Genomic DNA, 26,238 nt, shown 5'->3' with positions numbered 1-26,238 from the left:
ATAGAAATAAAAAATCCCCCAAATTGTGCGTGGCCTGCCCCTAACAAAGAGTTTTATCTTAAATTAATTTAAGATTTAATGAAAACCTTATCTTCATATCAAGAATGTGTTGAAACAAGCTTGATGGTGACGTGTGTCCATGACCCATTGAGGATGTGACGCACATCAGGTCAATAGGCAAGTTGAGATGTATCTATGAGCAAGCCATGCAAGTTGCTTCGTCAGCCAAGCGTGAGGCAACGTCAAATCTGGTGACACAACAAGTGGGAAGTGATATATGGACTGCAATTTGTCATTGTAATTCTAGGGAATTACTGGCGACATTGTGTACTCCCGTGGAGGCAAACATGTAGGGCAGCACGCAGCAGTGGACAGGCAAAACAGCAATAGACAGGTCTGTTCAACTATGTAGGTTGCATGCAAAAGACCACTCTTCTCTTTCTTCTTCTTCTTCTTCTTCTTCTTCTTCTTCAGCTTCTTCAAAATCTCCCTTTTCTGATACTAGCGGTGCTGGGCAACAAATCGAATATGCACAATGGCAAGATAGAAGATGATACACGTGTAGGCATTGTCATTCCCGCTCTGATACCACTGTTGGGTATGGAGCTTGCATGTGATACAAGTGTAAGCATTGTCATTCCTACTTTGATACCATTGTTGGGTATGGAGCTTGCATGTATGACAAGCAAGCTATGGCGGATGGAACTCCATGGAAGCGAAAGAGAGAGAGAGTCTTGCCATGTATACACAAATTGAAAGATAGATCGATAATGATAGATGAGATAAGTAAGAAGAAAGTACAAGTGATAAGGCCTAAATATATAGGCTAAGCTGTGAAAGATTGATTGATAATGATAGATAAGTGAGATGAAAGTACAAGTGATAGGGCCTGAATATACAAGCTAAGCTATGTAGCTAACCCTTTGACCCTTATTTAATGCTAAGTGGTGTAAAAGGTGTTCGCATCTAAACAGACACTTTTACATATAAATAATTCTAACACACACCTTGAAGAAGAAGAAGCTTAAGAGAGCACAACTCAAAGTTTATTGAGAGATATCAATAGACTTGCTCAACCACGATACACATGAGCTGCCAAGCATTAAACAAAAACCACTTGTGGAGACACGAGTATCGTAACAACCAACCCAGTCAAAATCTAAAAAAGCATGTAAATCTAGAGGCCATGATCCCCTTGGTATAAAATAACCCAAGGTGCCAACTACCACTCAAGTAGTGAAAGATCTACTTCAATGCCTACCAATGCTTAGTGCCTAGACTATGCATAAATGTACTCATCTATGAGATTGCAAACCGAATATTAGGCCTTATAATACGTACATAGATCAAGCATTCAACAACCTATCGATAGAGGCAGACATTAAAACTATCTCCAACATCATGAAAGCTAAGTTCAAACCTATCTCCATGGGAGTAGCAATAGGCTTGTAGTCTTCAAGACCAAATCTTTGCAATAATGTCTAAACATACTTTGTTTGACATAAAGAAATACCTCCATCACACTGTTTAAACTAAATACCCAAAAGATGATGCAATAGGTCCAAATCCGACATGTCAAAAGTTGAATTTAACTAAGTCTTAAATTCAGCAACATGTATCTCATTACAACCAATGTGCAGCATGTCATCAATATAAACCACAATGATCAAAGGCATATCACCCTCATGTCCAACATATAATGTGCTCTTAATTGGACTATTCCAAAAACCATGGCCAATCAAGTATACATGTATCTTCTCATACCAAGCCTAAGGAGCTTGCTTCAGACTATACAAAGTCTTTTTCAATCTACACATTATTTTTTTGTCCCTTATTGTATAAAACTACAAGACTGAAAAACATACACTTTCTCATGTAAATCACCATTCAAAAATGCAATTTTGATATAGTGCCAAAGTCTTACGGATTTGCAGTGTCAAAAGAAGTATCTTTTGCCATATCAATGTCATCTTCTGCCTCTTCTTCTTCCTCTATGTCTTCATGCTCTTGAATTATATTCAAGTCTTCTAGCTCATATGTTGAACTTTCTCTTCGTTTGAAGAGCTTGATTCTTTTTCCAGCTATGGATATCTTCATGCTTGTTTCATCCAATTCAGCCAATGAATATGTGGCATTGTCATGAACGACCTTTACCACATATGGGCCAAACCAACGCTTCACCATCTTCCTAGAAGCACTGTATTGATTGTCTAAGCTGCTGTCATAGACAAGCACCCAGTCATTTTCTTGAATTGCTCTTGGCCGAAGTCAATGTCGCTTATCAAATCTTCTTTTATTATTTAGTCTTGCTGTCTTTAACTTATCAATAGCTGCTTGAACATCTTCAAGCCTTTTTTCTAGCTGCCATATGTGCAAAGTCAGCAACTCTTCTCTACTAATGCCTTCCTCCCAAGGTAGAAGACTCCCTGTGATAATAGATTTTTCAATTGGCATAATTGGTTGTTGTCCATACATAAGTTCAGCTGGCATATAGCCAGTCACTGAACTGTGAGTAGTCCGGTCAACCCATAATGCAAAAGGTAGCATTTTAGGCCATTCTTTGATTTTTCCTCTACAAGACTTTGCTAGAGCTTTGAGAATAGGTTGATGACCTCTCTCACTCTTTCCATTGCCTTTAGGATTGTAGGATGATATTAAAGCCAACTTAATACCCAATTGAGCAAAGAAGTTGCGTGCCTCATCAGCATCCAACTCTCCTCTATTTGCAATTACTTTACCCACACAACCATATCTACAAAACACTTCTTCAAGTAAAAAACAACAAATAGCTTGAGTGGATTAGATTGTTATTGCTTTGCCTTCAACTTGATTGGTTAGATCCTCTCTTGCAAGCACTAAATACCGCATATTCCATATTCCTGTAGGCATGGTTACAAGATCAATAACCCATCTATAATGTATAGACAAGGGATAGGTCGGTTGTAACCCATCTCGATGCTTAACCATAGAATACATTTGACACACATAACAAGTTTCAACAAAATGTACTATGTCCCGATACATGTTTTGCCACCAATATTTTTCTTTGTCTTTACTAAAGGTTCCCCGTATGCCTCTATGGCCAGCCCACAAGCTTTCATGAAATTCATTCATTACCTGTTATTGCAATCTTTTGTTACCTAAAACTCAGACAGGCACTCCTTTCTTCTTCTTTGCGTACTTCCATAGATGTCCTTCTTTAAGAAAAAAGCCATAAGCTTTCCTCTTAATATGCTTGAACTCCTCATCAGTCCAAGTTTCCTTCTTCTTCATTGTGCTCAAATATTGGCCGATCTTCAGCCAATCTTCTTCATAATCTTCTTCAAGGAAATTAACTAGAACTTGAGCAATGCAATGAGCATGCTGGCTTCTAGTTGACCATCCTGTTGTTTTCAACTTTGGACCAGTATATGCAATAACCGAAAATGTATTTTCAATGCCATGGAATGAAATTCAGCAAGTATAGATTCTTCAGCTTCATCTTCTTCCATCAGCTCTTCTTCATTGTCATATCTTGCACGTGATAGCATGTCACCAACTGGATTCGTCTTTCCTGCAATATGCTTTAATTCGAGATTGAGAGATTTAATATATGCAATCCATCTTAGCATAGCAATGTCGGGTGTAGAGCAGTTGGCAATCGTGCCCAAGAGTGGAAGACAATCAGTTTCTACCACTACGAAAGCACCTATAAAGTATTCACGATCACACTTTAATGCTGTTACAACTCCCCACAATTCCCTTTTTACTTGTGCATACTTTCTTTGACGTTCATTGAGAACTTTTGCTCCAAAACGAATTGCATACCTGTTACCTTCAAGATCCTCTTGGCCAACAGCCCATCCTATCCCAATGGGACCTGTATCCACAGTAAGGATAATGGGTTGACCATTTGAATAATCAGTCCTTTTGGGAGTGGGAGCTAAAATTAATAGCTTCTTTAATTTACGCATAGTGAGAGTATGTTCATTGCCCCAAGAGAATCTTTGGCATTTTCTTAATAATTAATAAAGATTTTCGACCACATGAGCAAAATGTGGTATCCATATGAGATAGAATACACATGCGCCAAGAAATCTTCTCACCTCTGAAACATTTGTGCATTTTTTTTGCATTCTGCTGATAGCATCTATCTTGATTGGAGAATATTTGCGTCTATAGGGGCCACATAGATGACCGACCACTAGGACTTTTTCTACTCCAAAAATCGACTTAGCTCCAGAAAGGGTAAGATATACCTCTTCTAGCCTTGTTAAAATCCTGTCACAATCATGAATATGGTTAACTAGAAATGTCCTGCAGCCATCTTCGTCAAGCTCCTCATTCTTTTCATTGACTTTACATCCCTTGATAGGTACATCATCAAGAAATGGAAGAGTAAGCTGTGGAATAAAGTCCCTTAAGACTTTGTGCATGGCATTCATCATATGGGCTACGGAGTTTGTTGCACCTTGTGGTAGAATGCACATGCGGACCAATCCAAGAGATGTTCTTCATTGTGATAATGTCTCGGCTTTCTAATAAAAGCGGAAATTAGTTATATCTTGAATACAGGTCGCCCATAGAATAAATTGCTCTACTTGCAAAAGCTTCAGCAAACTCATCAACAATTGGACCCGAACCAACATTTCGGATTGTGACACGATTAACAGGTTGTAGATCTTGAATGAATCGTAAAGATCCATTTTTCTTGGGCACGGTAAACCATCGGTTTGAGTAGGGCGCTGAAGAAGCTTCTAAAATCTTCATTCTGATCTTTTCATTTAGAAGTTCCAGTAATTTGGACAAATGCGCCCTTGGAACAGGAATAGGCTTGAGGTTCCAAGGCACATGTGGAACCATAAAAAATGACCATAAGAGCCACAATATTTGGATCCGCACAGCCTATTTCACTTGGTTGAAACGCAAAAGCTTTTCCATGTTTCATTAGCATTTGCATAAAATAGTGTTTTTCAGCTGGCGAAAGAAAAGAATTTTCACCTATTTTGAGCTTTTTTATACTTTCAGATGTAAACTTGTAACCAATGTTGGAAGGATCACGAAGACTTAGCTGATTTGCTGCTCTATCAGCCAGTCCTTCACTTTCAGGAGGCAATGGGACTGCCACAGGTTTGACTTTCTTATCTACCATCTTGTATTTTGTCTCCACTTGCACTTCAACCTTATTGAGTAAACCAATGTCTTCCTGCTCAACAAATTCTTGAATTGTTTGATAAAAATCCAATGTACATACTTCTATGGACTGATTTTCTACTTGATTTTCTGCACGAGCAACTGCCTATATTTCAGCCAATGTATCAATAGTAATTAGTCCAAAAAAAATACCCAAAATATCTTCATTTTCAGCCATCATGTCATAAGTTTTCGGCTCCCTTTTTACATGACGTAAATATTTTCTTTCAGCCTTAGTCATGGCCGGAAGAGACTTATAACAGCCCATACTATTGGCTATACATACATACAAATTTGTTAGACACAAAGTTTCTGTAGCATAAGGAGGTTCAATCTTTTTACATGACACACTACCATAGTCTCCTTTTATAGTAGTGCAGCCTGAAAACCCTTGAATTCTCGAGCGTTAGGAGGCACAAGATAATCACGCAGTCGATCTCTATTTCAATGATGGTTAACATACACAGTAAGAAATTGGACAGCTCGTTCATTATCCTTGCTTCGGATTCGAGCATAGGAAGAACCATCATCAAGAGCTTTTGTTTCCAAGCGAGCTTCAAAAATGTAAGGTTGCCTAAGAATGATAGGGTAACTACAAGAATCTTGAACAAAAAAGTGAAAATTGTCTTTTATGTCTCCAATAGTTACCTGCACATTAGGACACGCAGCATATAACTCTCCAGAAGAGTTATTTGCAGCTCTCATTCGCCATCCTGGATCAACATCTATGGGCCTTTCGCCACTTTCATAGAGACTCCTTGCCATGGCATTTATCTCCGAGCCATGGTCTAAGAGTGCAATACATGGTGTTTCTTTTTCTCCAATTTTGACGACTATCTTCGTTGTTGCTCTTGTCCAATACGTACGGGAGTAGTGACTGCTTGAAATGAACCGAGCCTCTTCCTCCTCATACATGTGCTGTAGACGGCCTTCTTTTTGAGAGGTGGGCTGGCCAACTAGTTTGGACTAGCCGACCATTACATTTTCAACTTTCACTTCTTTAATTTTTGCATTCATGTTTTCTTTATCTTCAACTTCAATTGCTGCAATGAATTCTTTAACTGCTTCAAGATGAATTCCTTGTGAAGTCAACTTCTCTTCATCTTGCACAAAAACTCAAAGAACTTGCAAAAAATCATCCACTGTTTCTTCAGCTTCATCACCAACATATTGTCTTTTCCTTTTGATTACATTAATAATTATATCATGGAATTCACGTTTGGCAATTCCAAGAATTTCGCATAAGGTGAATTCAATTTTGCTTCCTAGAATTCGTTCTTCTAGGACTCGTTTGAGATCGGTTGCAGATTTTATGTCAGACTGCAATTTGTAGCCTGGCTGCTTGTCTTTCTTATTTCCTTCGGTCTTCTTTGTTTGTGGCGCATTTTTCATCTCTTGATCTAGGGTTATATTTTCAGCAAGCTTTGGTTGTTAAAGCATTGTCTTTCTTATTTCCTTCGGTCTTCTTTGTTTGTGGCGCATTTTTCATCTCTTGATCTAGGGTTATATTTTCAGCAAGCTTTGGTTGTTAAAGCATTCTTCTAGTTACCCGTTTTGGAGGGCCAGAAGAGGAAGGCCCTGGTTCATCTTCTCTTTTCTTCAATCAATACTTCTTTATGATTGACGTCAGTCAAATGTGCAAAGGCGAAAAAAGAATCTACCGGTTCTTTCAAACCAGTTATTCCTCGAATGCACTGACTGGCGTTAGCCAAATCTTCTTTGGCTCCTTTACCACGTTCCATTTGATCTAGTGCCTACATCCATACTTTAGATTGCACATTAGCTTTACATGCTTTCAAACTTGATTTAGTTGGCTCAATTTGCAGCCCATAGGTAGCTGCATCAATTGCTGGATAGGCATTCTTTACAACTAAATCTTCTAATCTTTTCTTCATTCCACCATTGCCAACATTTGGCTCCAATGGAAAACCAATTTCAGCTACATGGATTTTTCCGTCTTTCCAAAAGACCAGTTTCTGTGCTTCAGTCTCACGGAAGGCAGAACACTCGCTCTTGTCATGTTGTTGGCTGTCGCACCAAATACAGCACCTCCTAAAGCCTTCTCTCATGGGTCTTTGAGTTGATGATCATCCTCATTCTTCAACTTTGATATCCAACTTCTCTACTTTTGAACTAATTTCTGTAAAATTCAAATGAAGGTCGGGCATGCTTTTAATAAGTTCATCCATGACATCATTTTTAGAAGGAACAGAAGAAGAAAGAGTTCGTTGATTAGTCAAAGGAATAGGGCATTTTGAAGGTGGAACAAGCTCCATTAATGAAGCTGTTGAAGTTGAAGTAGAGCCCAATCTTAGTCACATCCGCTCTCTTCGAGCAATCATGTTAACTGCATCAGTAACATCTGTCCATGCAGTCTTGACTCCTGATTCGGAGGTAGCATCTTCTAGGCGATCATCAAGCTTTTCTTGCAGAATGGGATCTACAACCTTAAGGAATAATTCAATCTTCTGACCTTCCATACTTTGTTGGTCTTCAACATCAAGTTGTCCAAATTTACTTTCAAATTCATGGTATAAAGCTATTGCAACTAAACCTTTGTTGGGTTTTTCAACCCATTCAGTGAAAATTTTCTTCGTCATAAAGCCAGTCTTCTAAGAAGAATTCTTCGCGTAGGGCTTTTTTGAATACAACCCAATCCGCATCTTGTTGGAAAAGACCATGGATTCTTTCTTGAAGACCATGCTTAGCTAGTCTAGCAAAATAACGGCTCCATGCATGTTGCAGTACACCAAAGGAGCATTTTCTCAACATACAAACAAATGAAAACAGAGACATTTTGACCATTAAATTGTTTTAATTCACACCCAACTTCTTCTAGGGCCTTGATAGCTGTGGAATCAATCTTCTCATCTTCTTGCCTTTGTTGTTGTTGTTGTAACATTTGGATTTATTGTTGTTGAGTCTGCTGCAGTATGCGCACCAATTGTTGTAGAGTATCTCCTAAAGAATCCCCCATCTTGGAGTTCTCTTACACCGACCTTCACGTCGGATTCACCAATGTCCCAGCACGTAGGGTTGAAGGTCACCATAGGGATTTGGCAAGAGAAGAATGTATGGGGATTCAAGAGCTTAGACTCCAGAGATGATAGAGATAAGAGAAGGATTGAAGGTTTCAAGCCAAGTTCTTGAAGATAAGTGACAGCAGGGTGAAGGTAGATTCAAAAAGAGAAGTAGACAGAAGAGAAGGAATTCAAAGAGATTGAAGATATAAACGAATACTTAAAAAAAGAATTAGAAAATATAGAAGAATACTAACAGAGATAAAGCCTGTCAATTTCTTTCAGCATTATAGCATTATGAGAAAATATAACTCTAATAGACAAAAACGTGTACAAAATAATATCTTCCTCTATGTTGCTCAGATCGCTAATCTGATCCTTCCAATGGCTCCAAAGAGGGGTTAAATACCAAAACACCTGGCCAGAATCCTGCCAGATCACTCCTTCATCTCCCACTTTCAGTGTGCTATTCACTCCCTGAAAACAGCGATTGCGTGTCACGCGATTTCGTTAATCTCTCTTTTTTCATAAAATCCTCTCAAATTAGTTGAAAGCTACATGCTTTCTTTTACATGTCATTCTAATCTAGAAGTTGTCTATAGTTTTGTAGATTATTTTACAAGAGATAATATCTGGAATATTAAAAATTGACTAAAATCTAATATTTTTGAACCATAGACACTAACACTAATGTCTAAAATGGCATTGACTCTCTAAATCTAAAAGGAAGCCATACTTTAGATTTTTTTACACGGTATGCGCGTAACGGCATGACAACGGGGCCAACTTTAGGTTATTTGCTACAGACTTGTCATAACACAACAAAAAAAGATTTTGTATCATTTCTATTATTTTGCATATTTAATTTATTATTAAACTCATTTCCTTTGCACTTACTAGATACAAAGAAAAGTGCATTACAACTAGCCACTAATGACTGGTCATAGATCACGATGCATCCACGTAATGGGTTGAATAAAAGATAGTACACACTTTTACTTTTACAACACAATTGGACACGTATCCACAACTCAATCATATCAAGATTAGGCTTGTACGCAGAAATGATTAATACATTGAAGTATGGGCTAGGTCCACTAGAACAAACAATTACAATCAATAAGATGATATGATCATGAAATGTTTGTACAATGTCTATGGGTAGGTTAAAAGCTTAAAATACACATATCTTTGTATGAAAAACTCGTATAAAAATATTAGCCTTATTTTTGTAATGTACTCGTAAAGAGCTTTCGTATGACATCTATATTAGTCGATCCCAAAATTTTAAGAGGTCCATAAATTTTAGAAGCCTTGAATTGGTCTAAAAATACTAAACCTAAAAATAAGAAAGACATTCTAAAAATAGTAAATTTGGTCTTCTGAAAATGCTTACTAAGTTTGATTGTTTCTATTCTTGATATATCTCAACCCAAAAAGCAAGGCCATAGAGAAGATACAACTGTTATGACACTTGTCACACAAGCTTCCAAGTGTCCTATCACTCGTCACACCTCATGACATATGGTTGGATGCTTGTCTTGTACTACTTTACTCTCTTTTTGCACTAGCACTCTTCTTTTTTCCACAAAGAAAGTTTATTTTTCCTCGTTCTGCATCAATTTTCTTGGCTGTAAACTTTTATACAACAGCTAAAGATAGCCTAAAGTTGGCCCATCTATCTACATTATCATCCTCCGCTCCTCCACTATCGAATATCCCCATATTCATTTTTCTTTTGTTGTTTTACAAAATATAAAACTTATAAATTCATTACTCGTTTTTCCTCATTTTATGTCAGTTTTCTTAGCTCTAAACTTTTATACAACAATTAAAGTTAGCCTAAAGTTAGCCCATCCATCTACATTATCATCCTCCACTTTACCATTGAATACCCCCATATTTTTCCCTTTCTTTCACTATTGTTTTACAGGACAACAAACATATAAATTCAATACAACCCTTCCTTCTCGAGCTATTCTTCCATTTCAAAAATAAGAAGCAAGCCATATCGATATATTCTTGTTCATCAACGGAGAAAGGCTAATTTTCCCTCTTTCTATTCTCATCTTGTAAAGAAATAAACAACTTTTTCTTTGCATAGTAAGTGATGTATGTGTGCATCTATATCTTTGCAAGATCTTTTGAAAGTAAGAACTGCTTCTCCTCACTCTTCGGTTAATCATAACCAAGCTCTTCCCTAAAGGACTTGGATAGAGCGCAAATACATTCTTTCAGGGTGGGAGAGAGAACCGTTACCCATCTTCAACCCTCAATCTTGTCTCCATTACCTTGACATGTCCACAGCTATAAATTTTTAGTTATAATGTGAGTGTTTAATCTCCCCATTTCTTGAAATATTAAGTCTTGAAAACAAATGAATATTATAATTATTTAGCATACTATGTTGTTCGAGGCATTTACATCACACTACCTAGACCATCCTTCCTTTGTAATCTACCATAGATTTGGCAAAGCTTGTGTAGGTAGGACCCTAGAGCAAGGGCCCCAATATGCCAAGAGGAGATTGACAGACAACTAAGTCATTTGAAACCCACAGATCCTGGATCATAATAGAATGCAACTTCGAGAGCGCACTCACACCTAGTGTGTTGACTAGGAGGCTAGCCATACCCCATCTATTAGCGTATGGAGAGACATCTACAAGAGCACAAACCTAAAGGCTTTATAGAGGCAACAAGATGCTAGAGGGATAAAGGCTAGGAGCCTTATCTTCCCCCTCCCCCCAGAAAGCCAATATAATTAAGCAAGGGGTAAGTAACACAATTTTCACAAGTAGACCTCCCATTGCAAGTAGCATGCAAAGTCAACAAGCACTTTACTTTTTGTATAAGAGTGGTCGACTAGCTCTAGACAAAGAAAAGTAGGGTCTAGACTTCATTGAGATTCCTTGGAGGAGAATCTATGTCATACGTTTCTAAGGAAAGACATGGTAGCTGAATCCACTCAGAGCTTGGTCACACATCCAAGAGTAGCACCTCTAGATCTAAAAGAGTCTACCCTTTGAATGAGTTGGATTGGGATCTAGGAGATTGGCTCTAGTCGGCCTTGGCCATCACCCTCAAGCCATTGGGTTTCTTGGCAAACACTTGTGATGGCAAACCCTCGAGCCATTGGACTTCATGGCCCAAATGGCAAACACTTGTCATGTAGGTTGACATGGATTGGGTGGGCCCTCGTGTAACAAACAAGAGGTAGACCTTAGCATCACAAATGCTTTCCATCGAAACTTTTGGCGATGCCTTTGGGAGTTGCTAACCAAGGAGAGATTCCTATTGCTTTTAGCTTATAGCAAATAGAGCCTTGCAATCAAAGTTGGCTTGCCCAAATGCAACAGGCCGAAGTCTATAGGCGATGCTCTTAGTGGCGCTTGGAGACTCGAAAGCATTGTCTTTGGTCATGAGAGGTAGCACAACTAGTGTGAAGGGGAGTCTGTCAACTACTCTATTGAGTTGCATCTAGCCTAGGGTGCATTTTATACAGGGGCCGTCTGCTAGCAATCGATTATCTAGGGCTACCACTTATTGTATGAGACAAAGATACACAATACAATCTTATCATCAAGACAAGCTCTTGTGCTATGGTAGGTCTAGAGGCCTTTTTCAACAGCTAGATACTAGAGCCTATGGCGTCACAATCAAAGATTTGGAATGTCATTCAAAGCTTTACAAGGTGGCACATTTGGAAGGTATGTTGCTAAATGATTTTCAGTGGTGAGAGCCTCTTGATTTACACTACACCAATAGCTCTAATGGTCCATCATCCACTAGCTCCACCACTGTTGGGATTAGTTGTATGGTGACTCTTGATACCAACAAGCTTTGGCAACAGTTCATTCACACTTAGGATGGCAATGGCCTCTTTTTCACATTGCACACAAGCTACCCTAGGTGTCACTACTTCCCCCTCCTTGGTTTCTATTCCCCATCCCTCTAAAAATGCCTTGAGAGACTTGTATATATAAGTAATTTTTTATTTACAAACAGCTCCAACTAGACTATTGAGAATATACACTTCTTTATTTTTTAAAAAATCTAAGTAATACAATTGGCTACACTTTTTTTTTCGGGGGCAACAGCTGGGGAACTTGTTGCATATATGAACCCTAGTGACACAGGTTCAGCCCAAAGAATATGTGATAATCCTCAATGCTGAAGCATAGAACAAGCCATTTTTTACATGGTCCGAATTTGTCACCCCACAACACGATTTTCAAATGGTATATTTGTATTAGAGAACTCTGTCCATATCCAATGCTATCTATAAAACATGTCAAACTCATTAGAGGAAAACTCCTTATCCTACTCTTTCTTCTATTCCTTGCCTTGATTTTACTTGTGATTGCCACCACTTGATGAGGTTCCAATTACAAAAGCGCAGATAGTGGTTTATACTCCACAAGTACCAATCTCCTTACGACGTGCACTCTACTCCAAGACCATGGGCACAAGCTCTTTCCATACATAATTTCCTATGCTTTGGAGATGAGGATATTGGTATAGAAGACCTTGTATTTTGGAGACGAAAGGTGTGATAAATGAATCACAGTCAAGGGATGCTAACTCCATCTATATCTCCTCCATCTTGTTGATGTGATCCTTCATAGTCTAGGAGTCAACAAATAGACAGCTAACAAAACCTCATCTCGAGAGTCATGAAATGGAAAAAAGATACAAACTTGGTAAAGGAATGCCAACTCAATCCACATCTCAACCCACTGAGCGGTTTCTTTTCACATGCACAAGGATAGAATGAAGGCAACTCATAAAAAGGAAGGACCGCACTCATGAGTTGAGTCAGCCCCACATACCCACCTCGTCCATTGTAGATCCATTATTGAAATCGATTGTGAAACGATGAATGGGGGGTGACAAAGTGATACCAGGAGGCATATTTCACGGTGGATTCCGTGAGGTTTTATGGTGGATTCCGTAAACTTTGATGACCGGGGCTCATACACAAAGTGGATTCTTTGTGTGAGAAGTTAATTGGGACGCCTATCCTTTTCGGGCGTTTCATTAATTTAGTGTGTACATGGGTGATTCCATAGCGAGTGATTCCGCAAAATGCATATTAAATTAATAAACGTTTATGAGTTTAGAGTGCGCACTCGTAATAAATTAAGGTTAAGATTGATTTCTAACCAGTTGATTTATTTATGTAGCTAAAGACTGCTAGGTATTCACTTTTGTCGGTTTAATTGTATTATTTTACTAACAATTGTGAATGCTTCAGTTGATGTGTAGAGATAGCAGCAGTGGCGGAGGAAAGCATTGGAGGATAGCGAGTATTCGAGTTATCACTTATATTTTGATGGGCGCATACCTTAGGCATGGCGTCTATATTTTGTCACGCCTATTTATTGAGGTGTTAGATATTTATTTATTATTTTATATGCGCATGGACGCACGATTATGTTATTTGTACTTGGACATTGTATTGGGTATGCCTGACTCTTTGGGCACCGCCCATTAGCTTTATTTCTATTTTATGCTAAAGCAAACTCAAAAGCCAAAAGTTTGCTATTTTGTAATTTGGGCTATTATTTGAGCTTGAAGATGATTAATACATAAAAATACATGCTTTGTGGAGCGCTCACACAAGGCATGGGGGCAGATTACACCCAATTGGTCTCTTATTCATGTCGTACATGCTTTTTACCTTGAGTTTTGTGCAAAAAGTAGAGTTCTTTTGTTCTTGGGGACCTTTCTGCATTCACTACGCAAGCATACGGCATCCGATCTGCGCACCAGTGGTATCAAAGCGAAGCTGAGATCAAGAGCTTCCAATTGCTACCCATCTTGTGTGAAGGTGGAGCTCCTGGAACGATCGAGCTCTACGGTCAATCTCATCGCGAACGGTTGATACGGGTGGATTCCTGGCGGTCAAGAACCTCTGTTTCCATCCTCTGATCGTGAAGGACTGGCCTGCAACAGCGGAGGACCACTCCTACATCTTCTCATACAAGTCGTGGTTACACAGAGATAAGCTCTATATCTTCAAAAGCTTAAAAGCTTTCATTAGTATTAAGCCTTAATAATAAAGCTTAAAGGCCCAAAAATTCGACGTCTCATAACTCGATATGTCCTCAGCGTGATTTTCAGCGTGGAAAAACGGCACCTCTCCCCCCTCCTCAAAAATCGTCGACTGTTATCACCAAGCTTAGTTATCTAAGCTATAAGTCATAAATCCTCCTAATCATTCAAGTTTTCCAAGTCTTGTCATTACAGCAAGTCACTCAAGTTCTGCAAGTTATAGTACTCTGCAAGTCACATAAGTCTGCAACTCTGCAAGTCATACAAGTCACTTGAAGTCAAAACTGACTTCTGTTCAAAACTCATAGAAGAACTGTTCCTGCGCAGAAACTCCGAACTGCAAAGTTGTTCTTTGGAAGATACTGTTCGCATACGCAAGTTTGCTGAACCAGTTTCAGCACACGCAGAAGGTCAAAACACAGATTTTTCAAAGATTACAAATCTCCAATAGCCAAAGACGAAGATTGTGAAAGCCATACACAAAAATATATAAGCCTTGTATACCCGATCTTGAGCAACGCTCATCCCGCTAATTGGATTTTGAGAGTGTGAGGTCTTTTGAAGTTTTGCAGGATGACAGAATCACATATGGATGATTTAATGGCTGAAGGCGATCTTTCTGAACCTACGATGGAGCAAAAGCCGGACTTAATTATCATACAGTTGGATGAAGAACGATAAGCTCGGCAAGCATTACAAGTTCAATTGGCTAATTTACAAAGATCGACTATCGACAAAGAGGAACCACAATCTGAAGATCTTATCCGACGTACCATCGACGCGACTCTCGAAGATCAATCCATCCACAAAGACACAAAGATAAGTAAAAGAAATTTCAAATTCCGTACTTTCAATGGCACCCGAGATGGAAAAACTGTTCTTGCATTCATCAATCAGTTTCATGATTACTTTCATGAGGAAACATATGCAGAAAAAGATAAAATCAAATGTGTCACTAATCATTTAGTGGATAGAGTATCTCTTTGGTGGACCGTGGTTCGTAAGAGTATAGATTGTCCCACTACCTGGGAGAATTTCAAGAAAAAGTTTATGCAAAATTTCCTTCCTCCACAATTTCATGAAAAAGCCATAAAGCAATGGGACCTTCTTCAGCAACGAGATCGTGAGCCTATTCCTCAGTACACCGAACGCTTTTGGAATGCATTACTCCAATTACGCATGCTTGAAGACGTACCTGAAGCGACACACAAGCGCAAGTATATGTCTAGATTACTTGGGCATTACTACGCTGAAGTCAATATGTTCAAGCTTGTAACTCTTAAAGACGCAATTTCTTTAGCTCATGATACTGAAGACAAACTTCGAGGAAGAGACAAGCGTCCACAGCAATTTCAAACCAATGGTAACTATGGATCTAAGCAATTTAACTCAAATTTTAGAAGATTTAATCAAGGTCGTTTTCCTTCATCATCTTTCCGTAAGTCTTGGGCAAAACCACCTGCTTTACCATCCAATACAAATCACAACCCTAAGCCAATTCCACAGCCAAATCCTAATATTCCTAGACTTCCTGCCATTGCAAACAATATAACCAAAGCCAAACCTATGGTATGTTATAAATGTCACCAACCTGAACATCTAGCAACCAATTGTCAATCGAAGAAGCCACCTGTCCATATCAATTACCTTGGAGCAATGGAAGATGAAGAACATGAAGAAATGTCTGATTTCAAGGAAGATAAAGATGACATTACTACTCCTTCAGATACTTTGCCAGGTATGCCAACTCCACATTCTTTATTGACAATGAAATGTTTAGTGCATGGAAAGGAAAAGATTATTTTGCATAATGATGGTAGTACTCATGATTTTATTTCTACAAAGTTAGTGAAAGAATTGAAATTACAAATTGTTCCTACGCATTATCGCATTAAAGCAGCATTCTTAGGCACAAGGTATAATGAAACACAAGAGGTACATGACTTAGAAATTCAAATTGGTGAATACATTGAAATAAGGAATTTTCTAGTTGTACCATTACAGTCTAGTGATATTATATTAGATATACCTTGGCGTCATCAACATAACCCTGATATAGATTATTCCACACATTCAATTAATATTCATTTTCAATGAAATCATATTACATTGTATGGTATGCATGCATCTAATGCTTTTTCACTACTTTCGCATACTCAAGCTAAACGTACATTACGCAAAAGTAGTAAATCTTATCTCATTTGGATGAATGAACTGCAAATTAAAGAAAAACATATGCATCCTAGGCATAAAGAATTTATTGCACACTTTAAAGACTGTTTTGCAAAAGATCTACCACCTAGTTTACCTCCTTCACGTCCAGAAAACCACAAAATAGATTTGATTCCTGGTACACAACCACCTTGTAAAGCACCATATAGGCATAACCAAATAGAGCAAAAAGAAATTCAAAATCAAGTTGAAAAATTACTAAATAGAGGATTGATTAGACCTAGTAGTTCTCCATTTGGTGCACTTGTTTTATTAGTAAAGAAGAAAAATAATATCTATCGTCTGTGCATTGACTATCATGCTTTAAATAAGATCACAATAAATAATAGATATCCAATTCCTAGAGTCAATGACCTTATGAATAAACTGCAAGGTTCTGCCATATTTAGTAAAATAAATCTTAAATCTGGTTATCATCAAGTAAGATTAGATAAGTCTGACATATTCAAGACTGCATTTAGAACACAATTTGATTATTATCAATTTTTAGTGATGCCTTTCGGATTAACTAATACACCTGCTACATTTAGTAGAATGATGAATCGTATATTTTTAAAATATCAACATTGTGTTATTGTATTCTTTGATGATATTTTGGTGTTTAGTCAAAATGAGAAAGAACATTATGAACATCTGTCATTGGTTTTCAAGTTATTGAAAGATAATCAATTGTATGCTAATCCGAAAAAGAGTGAGTTTTTTAAAACAGAAATTGAATATTTAGGTCATATTGTATCATCAGATGGTATTAAGGTTGATCCTAAGAAAATAGAAGCAATATTGAACTGGTCTATACCTAAAAATGTGCATGAATTACGATATTTCCTAGATCTTGCTAATTTCTACAGGAAGTTTGTGCGTAATTATTCATTACTTGCTTTGCCTTTGACTAAACTTTTGAAGAAAGATATTGTTTATCATTGGTCTGATAATCAACAAAAATCCTTTGACTTATTGAAACATGCATTAACCCATGCTCCTGTTTTAGAACTATCTGATTTTAATAGACCATTCTTTTTAGTAGTTTACTGATGCTAGCGGATCTGGAATAGGAGCCGTACTTATGCAAGATAATTATCCCATAGCCTATTCTAGTTGTAAGCTGAAACCCTCCGAACTTAAATATTCCACATATGATAAAGAATTATTAGCTATAGTACAAGCTTTAAGACAATGGAAACATTATTTAATGGGTTCTGAGTTTATGATTAAGACCGATCAACAAAGTATTAGACATTTACTTAGCCAACCCCAAATATCTGATCGACATATCAAATGGACAGCCTTCATTCAGAGTTTTCATCCGATTATTCAATATCAATCCGGTAAAGAAAATGTAGTGGCCGATGCATTAAGTAGAAGACCCACCATTCATAATATTTCTGTTATATCATTTGATTCTTTAACCCCTATGAAAGATACTTATCATCGGGACATTACTTTTCATGCTAATTGGAATAAATTAGTTGGAAATAACTGGATTCTTATTGATTCACAGTCTTATAATGATGGATTCATGTTTTATGAAAAAAGATTATGTGTTACAGTTCCATTCAGATCTTTTGTTTTGAATGAGATTCATTGTCCTCCATATCAAGGTCATAGAGGTATCATATCTACTTTACGTACATTAACTGAAGATTTTTATTGGCTACATATGGACACTGATGTATCTAACTTCGTTTCTAAATGTTTGATTTGTCAAAGAGTTAAGAGACATCATGGTAAACAGTATAGATTACTTATACCTTTATCTATTCCATCAAGACCATGGGAACAAATTTCTATGGATTTTATTACTAGTTTACCTAATACTAAAGCTAACCATGATATGATTTAGACTGTAGTAAACAGGTTTAGTAAACAAGCATATTTTATTCCATGTAAGAAAACTTTAACAGCATCTCAAGCAGCACAATTGTTTTTTAAAACTATTTTTACTAACTATGGATTACCAAAAGTTATTATTTCTAATCGTGATTCTAGATTTTGTAACAACTTTTGGATTACTTTGTTTGCTAACCTAGAAACAAAAATTGATTTCTCATCTGCATTTCATCCTGAAACTAATGGACAAACAGAAGCTACTAACAGTACTATTCTAGATCTTTTACGTGCTTACACTATTTCTAAACCACAGACATGAAACACACATTTGTATTTATTACAGTTTGCATATAACAATACACCACACACATCTACAAAGAAAGCACCGTTTAAAGTGATTTATGGTTATAGATTGTCTACACCTGTTGCATCTTTATCAAATAGAATTCAGAGTGCTGATGATATTGCTACTATGCACGCTACTATTTTTCATGAGGTTAAAGACATGATTGCCAAAGCCCAGCAATCATATATCAAACAAGCCAATAAGAAAAGACAACCAATGAATTTCAAAGTTGATGATTGTTTAGTTGAGAATAGAAAAACGTAGATTACAAAGTGTAGATAGACACCCAGTTGTGAAATTAGCCCCTAGATTCTATGGATCATTTAAGATTATTCACAAAATCAATGACAATGCATTCAAATTAGAATTGATTTAAGGAAATTAGAATTGATTTAAGGTTTAGAATTTAGAAATCAATTCATAATAATTTAAGGTTAGAATTGATTTCTAACCACTTGATTTATTTATGTAGCTGAAAACTGCTAGGTATTCACTTTTGTCGGTTTAATTGTATTATTTTACTAACGATTGTGAATGCTTCAGTTGATGTGTAGAGATAGCAGCAGTGGCGGAGGAAAGCATTGGAGGATAGCGAGTATTCGAGTTATCACTTATATTTTGATGGGCACATACCTTAGGCATGGCGCCTATATTTTGTCGCGCCTATTTATTGAGATGTTGGATATTTATTTATTATTTTGTATGCGCATGGACGCATGATTATGTTATTTATACTTGGACATTGTATTAGGTATGTCTGACTCTTTGGGCACCGCCCATTAGTTTTATTTCTATTTTGTACTAAAGCAAACTCAAAAGCCAAAAGCTTGCTATTTTGTAATTTGGGCTATTATTTGAGCTTGAAGATGATTAATACATAAAAATACATGCTTTGTGAAGTGCTCACACAAGGCATGGAGGAAGATTGCATCCAATTGGTCTCTTGTTCATGTTGTGCATGCTTTTTACCTTGAGTTTTGTGCAAAAAGTAGAGTTCTTTTGTTCTTGGGAACCTTCCGGCATTCACTACGCAAGCATACGGCATCCGATCTGCGCACCACAAAGTCTCATAAATCAAAAGTACCATGGATGCACTCAACCTTGCAAGACCATAGGAAACAGTTAGCGCTATCCAATCACTCTTTCTCGGGAAGAGAAAAAAGCATGAGCATTTGAACATGCAATGCCATAATAGCTCAGTGAGGTGTTCCTCAATGGCTCTAGTGGTAGAAACATGAAGAGGTTCAGGTGGAGATGGAGCCTATGCACAATCTAAAGCACACTCTAATCTTCCATCTCTTTGGTCTTTGCCATGATACTCTCAAACTTCTAGATCATGAAAGTACTCACAAAGATCATCTCAATCTCGATGGTCATAAGACTAGTCTTCACAATCATGGTCATTGCTATGTCAGTCCTCACAATCTTCGTCAAAGTAATGATCTATACATTCTTGCCATTCACACTGGTCAACAAATGTATTTCAAAGAACCTACAAAAACATTTTTAAAAAACAACACAAAAACCGTTGCATTTTGATGATGGGGACTCAAGAAAGTAAAGAGGCTTGCTACAAAGGTGAGAAAAGAGAGCATCCAGCTATAGAAGGGTCATCAAGGCCTAAGAATTCAAAATCATCATCGCAAAGCTGGCATTTTGATATTGCCTACTATAGCAAGCTGTCACAAGGACGTGAAATTTTATTGCTTTGCTTAGCATTTGATTAAAAGTCAATCAAATGTGCGAATGTGACTTACACATGTGAGGAGCAAGTTAATTATTTCACACCGAAGATGAGTGTACCAGTGTGTTACGATACACAAAGAATAAAAATATATTTATATGTTAGGGTACAAATAAAAAGTGTGTTCACACCCGTAAGTTTATACACACGAGGATTAGTGGGAGTTTACATCCGAAGGGACTTTACACCCAACAAATGGACTGTCCATTGTCCAAGATTTAAGCTAAAAAATATGCATTTCAATTTATGTAAATTAATTACTTGCTATGATTACTATTACATCAAGTTATTACCACCTATCCAAGAAGGAATGTGTTGAGTTAACATAAGCATTACATGCTGAATTAGCCACTTAAACAGCAACAAAATTTCTTAATTAATTAAATCTCTAAAATGGTGCATAGTTAAAGAGAGTTTGTAAACGGTGTGCAATACAAGGTCCCGAAACTTTCTATAAATAGACCAGCTGCCCTCCATTCAATCCAATCTTGTTTTTGCAAGTTTCAAACCCTTTAGCTTCGGTGCCCACACCCCATTCACAGAGGGCATCTCTATCGCAGGCATGCCATGATCAAATGTACGGATTAATTCTTGCTCATGCCATATGAATCCACACCCCATGCGAACGCACCCTTAATAGAATATCCTCGAGCCAACCATGTGGAGCCACCCTTGCCATGTCATCATAGAACCTTCTAGAGGATGTCATCGCATGCATCATCGATGATGTCATCATGGAACATTCTAGATCTTTAGCCGCGCTCCAACACCTATAAAAGAAGGGGCTTGCCATAGAGCTCCTCAATCTTGCCAATGCTAATCTTGGGAGCTCAAGGAGTCTAGACCTCTAAGTAAGTAACTTTGAGTTCCAATTCTAGTTCTTGTCTAGTCATGGTATCTAGTCTTGTCTTGTCTTCCATTATACTCCTATCATCTTGTCACCTTGTAATCTCGTAGTACAAAATCTTGTCTAGTACTATCTTATATCTTGTATATCCTTGTCAAGGAAGATCTTGTAATTCTGATATCTTGTATCTATACCTACAGTCCCAGTTTGTGGGATCTTTCATATCCTATTGAGTCCTGTTGTCTATACCTACGGTCCCGGGTTGTGGGATTTTCTGTATCCTGTTAAGTTATCATTGTATCTTATACCCCCTACGTGGGATCATCTTGGAATCAGAATTCTTGTAACAAATCTTGCATCTAGTCTAGTCTCTTGAGCACAATCTAGTGCTTCCATAACAATCTCAGCTAAAGCTGCCTTTTGCTGTCTATATCAGATTGGAGCTTGTTTCCAGCCTTCTTTCCGCAATAGGCAACTCTACCAGCTGCCATCTGCTGCTCCCTACCTTCTTGGTTGCTGAGATTCAGCTTGCAGCCCGTTTTCCGTGTGTTTACAGCAGCAAACTGCCTAGTGACTACTCCCAAGTCTGTGTTTGCATCTTCCAACTGCCACCCAACACTTTCCTCACTCCAAACTGCTATTTTTTACCCCTACTGCTGCCACTCAAGCTGCCTAAACTCCACACGTATTTGTGTTTGCTGTTTTCTCTCTCATCCACTACCTATCTACATTAAATCCGGCCTCCTCGGCTGCATTTGCTGGTGTTCAACTCTCAAAGGCTGCCTTTGCTGCGTTTCAGGATCCGTTAGGAGAATGGCACACGCTCCCACTCAGCACCTCTACCTCGGTCCTCAAGACATAAGAGTTCAACGTACATTTTCATTCTTGCATCGTTTGTTTGCTGCATGAGCATTGTATATTCAATATTCAATCATTCATTCAAATGCATTGTGTTCAATGCCTCAGTGTTACCCTAACCCTAACTGCGCTCTTCTGAGTTTATGCTTTGTCATACCCTTTAGTTTATGTCGCTACGTCAGGGTATTTCTTCACAAAAGGCTGGTTTCAAAGGCTGTAAACTCAGCAAGTCATACATTAGAGCAGCAATTTGGTGTTGACTTCTCCTTAGAGGTAGCTCCAGTTCCTTTCATTTGGCAATGGTACCATGTGAGAGTGCACAAAAGAGACCCATAAACACACAAACAAAAGGGAAGAGAGAGACAAGATGACACAAAGAATGAAGAAACAAAACTGCACTGATCTGAAAAAACAAAGTGGAATGCAAGCTTGCACTGATTAGCCCCTGAAAACTGCCAGTATGCGTCAATGAGGGCGCCAAGACACATAGTGAGTACCTAGACGAGCAAGATGTGAACAAGAGTGGAGGCAGCTGAATGAAATACATGTTGGCTGTTGACGACATCAACAATAAGCAGGGCAAAGGCTGGAAATTGGCTGGTCATAATGATGGCAAAAATGCAGCCTGCCCACCATAAATGGCAAAAGATGATCCAAGCTCGTGTGAACACAGCCTACACCTACCCAAATGCTATTTCCAAGCTGCCACATGTGCAAAACTGAAATGCACTCCTACTCGGCTAGTGTAAACGCAACTAGAAACTAGCTGATCAACCTTGAAACCGAAATTCACATGCATGAAAGGCTGCCAAAGTTCCTTTGCCATTGTCAAACTCTAACAGACCTCACAACCAAGAGATGAATATCATGAATATAAGGAATGCTAACAAATCCAACCTACACGAGATATGATAAAAGTCACACCCACAACATAAAACATCCAAGGAATGGACATTAGGCTCACCTCCCAACCCATACAGCCAAACGGGCTCACACTTGAGCCTATGGCTGGCAGGCTGCAGCATACTAGGTCATGACCACCTCTCAAGAGCTAGCATCCCATACAACCAGGCCCCACAATCCTAGTGTGCAAACACCTGCACTGACAAGCCTAAAGTCTAAGAGTGCTGATCACACAATGACGTGCACATGTGCCTCGAGTCCTATAAATAGGGCTCGATTGCCTTGGCCCTAAAATGCCCCTGGTGCATTTGCACTAGGTCCCTTTATGACCACTATTCCTAGCATCCATCCGGAAGTCCAAGGATGTAGTAAATAGGACTCCACTGCTTTAACCCAAAAGTGTCCCTAGTGCATTCACGCTAGGTCGCTTTATTACCACAATGATCAATGCTGCTAGCACCCATCTAAAGGTCCAAGTATGTAACCCTCTATGTGAGGAATTTTGTTCCTTGCATCAAACTATGGAATTTTTTGACCAAAAATAACTAGAACTCTTATTTATAGACATTCATGAACATAAAATTCATGTATGCAAGCCACCAACAAAAGCTCAACCAACAAAATTTGCTGCACCTAGTAGAGGACTGACCCAAGAAAACCAAAAACAAAACTATAGAGTTACATAGAGCTTGAAGACCCCGGCCCAAGTCACATATAAGCCATGATGTCACATGTCTACTAGACATTCCCAAGGTTTTCTCTTTGGCAAACTCTATAATAGAGGATTTGGATCCATCCACTATTGCTTTATGTAGAATATTATACTAGCAACAAAGTTTGGGTGCAGGTTTGAGGGTTACACAATCATTCCACACAATCACAAGGGAGAAAATGGGATAACTGCAATACTAGGAAACAAGTAAAAAAAGGAAAGGAAGAAGAGACAGCCTACAGCCACCTGAAAGCTCTTAAAAAATGGTTCAAACATATGAAGACCAAGTTTGGTGCAAGTTTGAGGGCTACACAACCTTCTCACGATCACAAAGGAGAAAAGCAGATCTGTGGAGCAATAGGAGATGAGAAGACAATGAAAGCAAGAAGAAAACAGCCAGCCAACTTTGGGTAGACAGCAACTCTCTTCTTCTATAGGCAACCCTTCAGACACAAAAAAGCAAAACAAGCTAGAGTTCCACTCCATCGATAATTGCACTGTTTGTGGGCTGGCATGGACTCTTCCAGGCGATCATAGCTGTTTTGAGCTGTTATCTGTGTGCAGATGGAATCCAACTGAATTACAGCTTGTAAGCTGTGAAGAAAGTTTTAATGGCTGAGAAAGCTCTGTAATCATTCCCCTAGACCCTGAAGTCTGCATGTATACTTATTAGTAGCTTACTCTCTCGTGATTATCATGATACAAGTGCTGATGATTGCTCATCAAAGGGCAGCAGAAGTGAAACAGAGCAGAATAGGCATGCTCATTGGTTTCAATTAAGAAGCAGTCTGACCAACACATGGCGATTACTTCACTATGCTCACCAATGCGACTAAAATAGATAGTTTGACTCTGTAATGAGTTAGACAAAATCAGGACCTTCTGAGCAGGGTGCGAAAATGAAATAATTTTGTACTGGCCAGACCATCAAATGTTTATTTGCATGTGTTTGTCACACATAAATCTGTAAAATAAAGACAATTGACACAATAAAATCAAAATGTGGTTCGGCGGTACCAGTTATATTAGACAGCTCATTTGCTGTGAAATCTACTGCAAAGAACCCTGTTATAGAATTTCCATTGACAGTATATGTGTTTGACAAATTTGGAAACGTGTCGTAAACATTGGTGCTGCGTCGCAAATCAATTCCAGTTCGGCAGATACCTATACTGTCCTTGGTCAGTTGTATATCACAAGTCAATGCCGGCTTGCCCAAGCTGCTCGTGGCCAAAACATAAGCAATTTCTGTTTGATCGGGAAAAAGACCCGAGGTACCGCCATTGGCAATTATGAGTGGTGGATCACCTGCAAGTTTGACAGGCAGAATTAAAAGTATGCCTGTTAAAGAGAGAACATTAGAAGTGAAGAATCACTTGCACCAAAGGCTTGAAGGAGCTGAAATGGTACTTTCGAGCGCTAAAACTGTTGTGCAGGTTTAATGAGGACAGAATGCAGGCAAAAGCATATCACAAAGTACCTTCAACCTTGAGACCTCAAATGATGCTGGACGTGTGTAAAAGAGAGGAAAGACAGAAGGCCATTGCTGAGGCTAAGAGCCACGAACCTTTCAAGGTCTCCCATGATAATGAAGAGCTGCGCTGTGCCAATGCTCGCTGTGAAGCAGTTGCTGACGCAAGGCGTGTGCGCATTGGGTTATGTTGAGCCTGATGTATCCAAGAGAGAGAGTAAGGGGAGCTACCATGGGTGGCCGCTACACAGAGAGGGCTGCGCCAGCTTCTGAGGAGCAGGGCACAGAGGAAGAGGCAGGGCGCAAAGCCAGAGTGAGGGAGCCACATTCCGGAGATATGGTGCTCTGCCAAGGGTGTGAGGAAGGAGAATCAGGTGTGCCCTGTTTCCAGAATGGGGCGAGAGGACCTCTGTTGCGGATGGCCACAGAGAGAGAGAGAGAGGAGGAATTAGAGGTAATGAGATTCTGACTAGAAGTTCGTGGGCGAAGATGACTCCAGGTGACTTGGGGACTCAAGTTCGTGGGCGAAGATGACTCCAGGTGACTTGGGGACTCTCTCTCTTTTTTTTTTCGTAAATGGGGACTCTCTCTCTCTCTCTCTCTCTCTCTCTCTGTGCCACGCCCGCCCACCCTCCTGCGTCTTCAGGCAACACAGCTTGTGTAAGGTGGCTTCTCCTCTCTCCAGCTTACATATTTGGCTGACAGGTTGAGTCGTTTTACGAAACAGGCATCGGGACCCGGGGTGCCTTTACATGCTAGCAGCTTTCAGGGGTCCCTAGAAAGGAAAGGAGGGGCTGGGTGGGTAGGCGCTGACTCCTGAGACTGATCCTGACGTTAGTCGTCGGCAGGGTTGACAGGAATGTCCTGGGACCCGAGTCCCACGGCCTTTGTATTTGTAAACAGGCGTCGAAACCTTATCAATAAGCTCCCGGGCGCAGGGGACTCTTACGATGGCATTTTATAAATTAAATTATACATGTTTTTGCCCCGCGGCTATTGAGCAATTAGAAGTGAAGCTGTTTTCTTTTTTTTTTGGAAGATCCTTTAGAG

General features: G+C 38.8%; 1 protein-coding gene across 4 annotated transcripts in view; it reads right to left on the bottom strand.

The window, feature by feature from the left end:
- The window catches only part of LOC148028144 (glycerophosphodiester phosphodiesterase GDPDL1-like), a 33,914-nt gene extending 8,071 nt beyond the window's left edge, over window positions 1-25,843 (bottom strand). For 2 of the 4 annotated variants that reach the window (XM_087689819.1, XM_087689820.1), the window contains exons 1-2: window positions 25,285-25,841; window positions 24,885-25,025 (exon numbers count right to left, since the gene is read on the bottom strand). In XM_087689819.1, the coding sequence (XP_087545945.1) occupies window positions 24,885-25,025; window positions 25,285-25,516 (373 nt within the window). In that variant the 5' untranslated portion in view covers window positions 25,517-25,841. Of the gene's footprint in view, window positions 1-24,734; window positions 25,026-25,284 lie in introns of all 4 variants that reach the window. The other 2 variants (XM_087689818.1, XM_087689817.1) reach the window with 2 other exon arrangements.
- Between the last annotated feature and the right edge of the window lie 395 nt (window positions 25,844-26,238).

The sequence above is a fragment of the Lygodium microphyllum genome, chromosome 12 (genome assembly GCF_053477565.2).
Source record: "Lygodium microphyllum isolate KBCC chromosome 12, Lygodium_microphyllum_v1.1.10, whole genome shotgun sequence".
NCBI classification, from domain to species: Eukaryota; Viridiplantae; Streptophyta; class Polypodiopsida; order Schizaeales; family Lygodiaceae; genus Lygodium; species Lygodium microphyllum.
The sequence above is the reverse complement of the archived record's forward strand: the minus strand, read 5'-3'. Positions and strand labels throughout refer to the sequence as shown.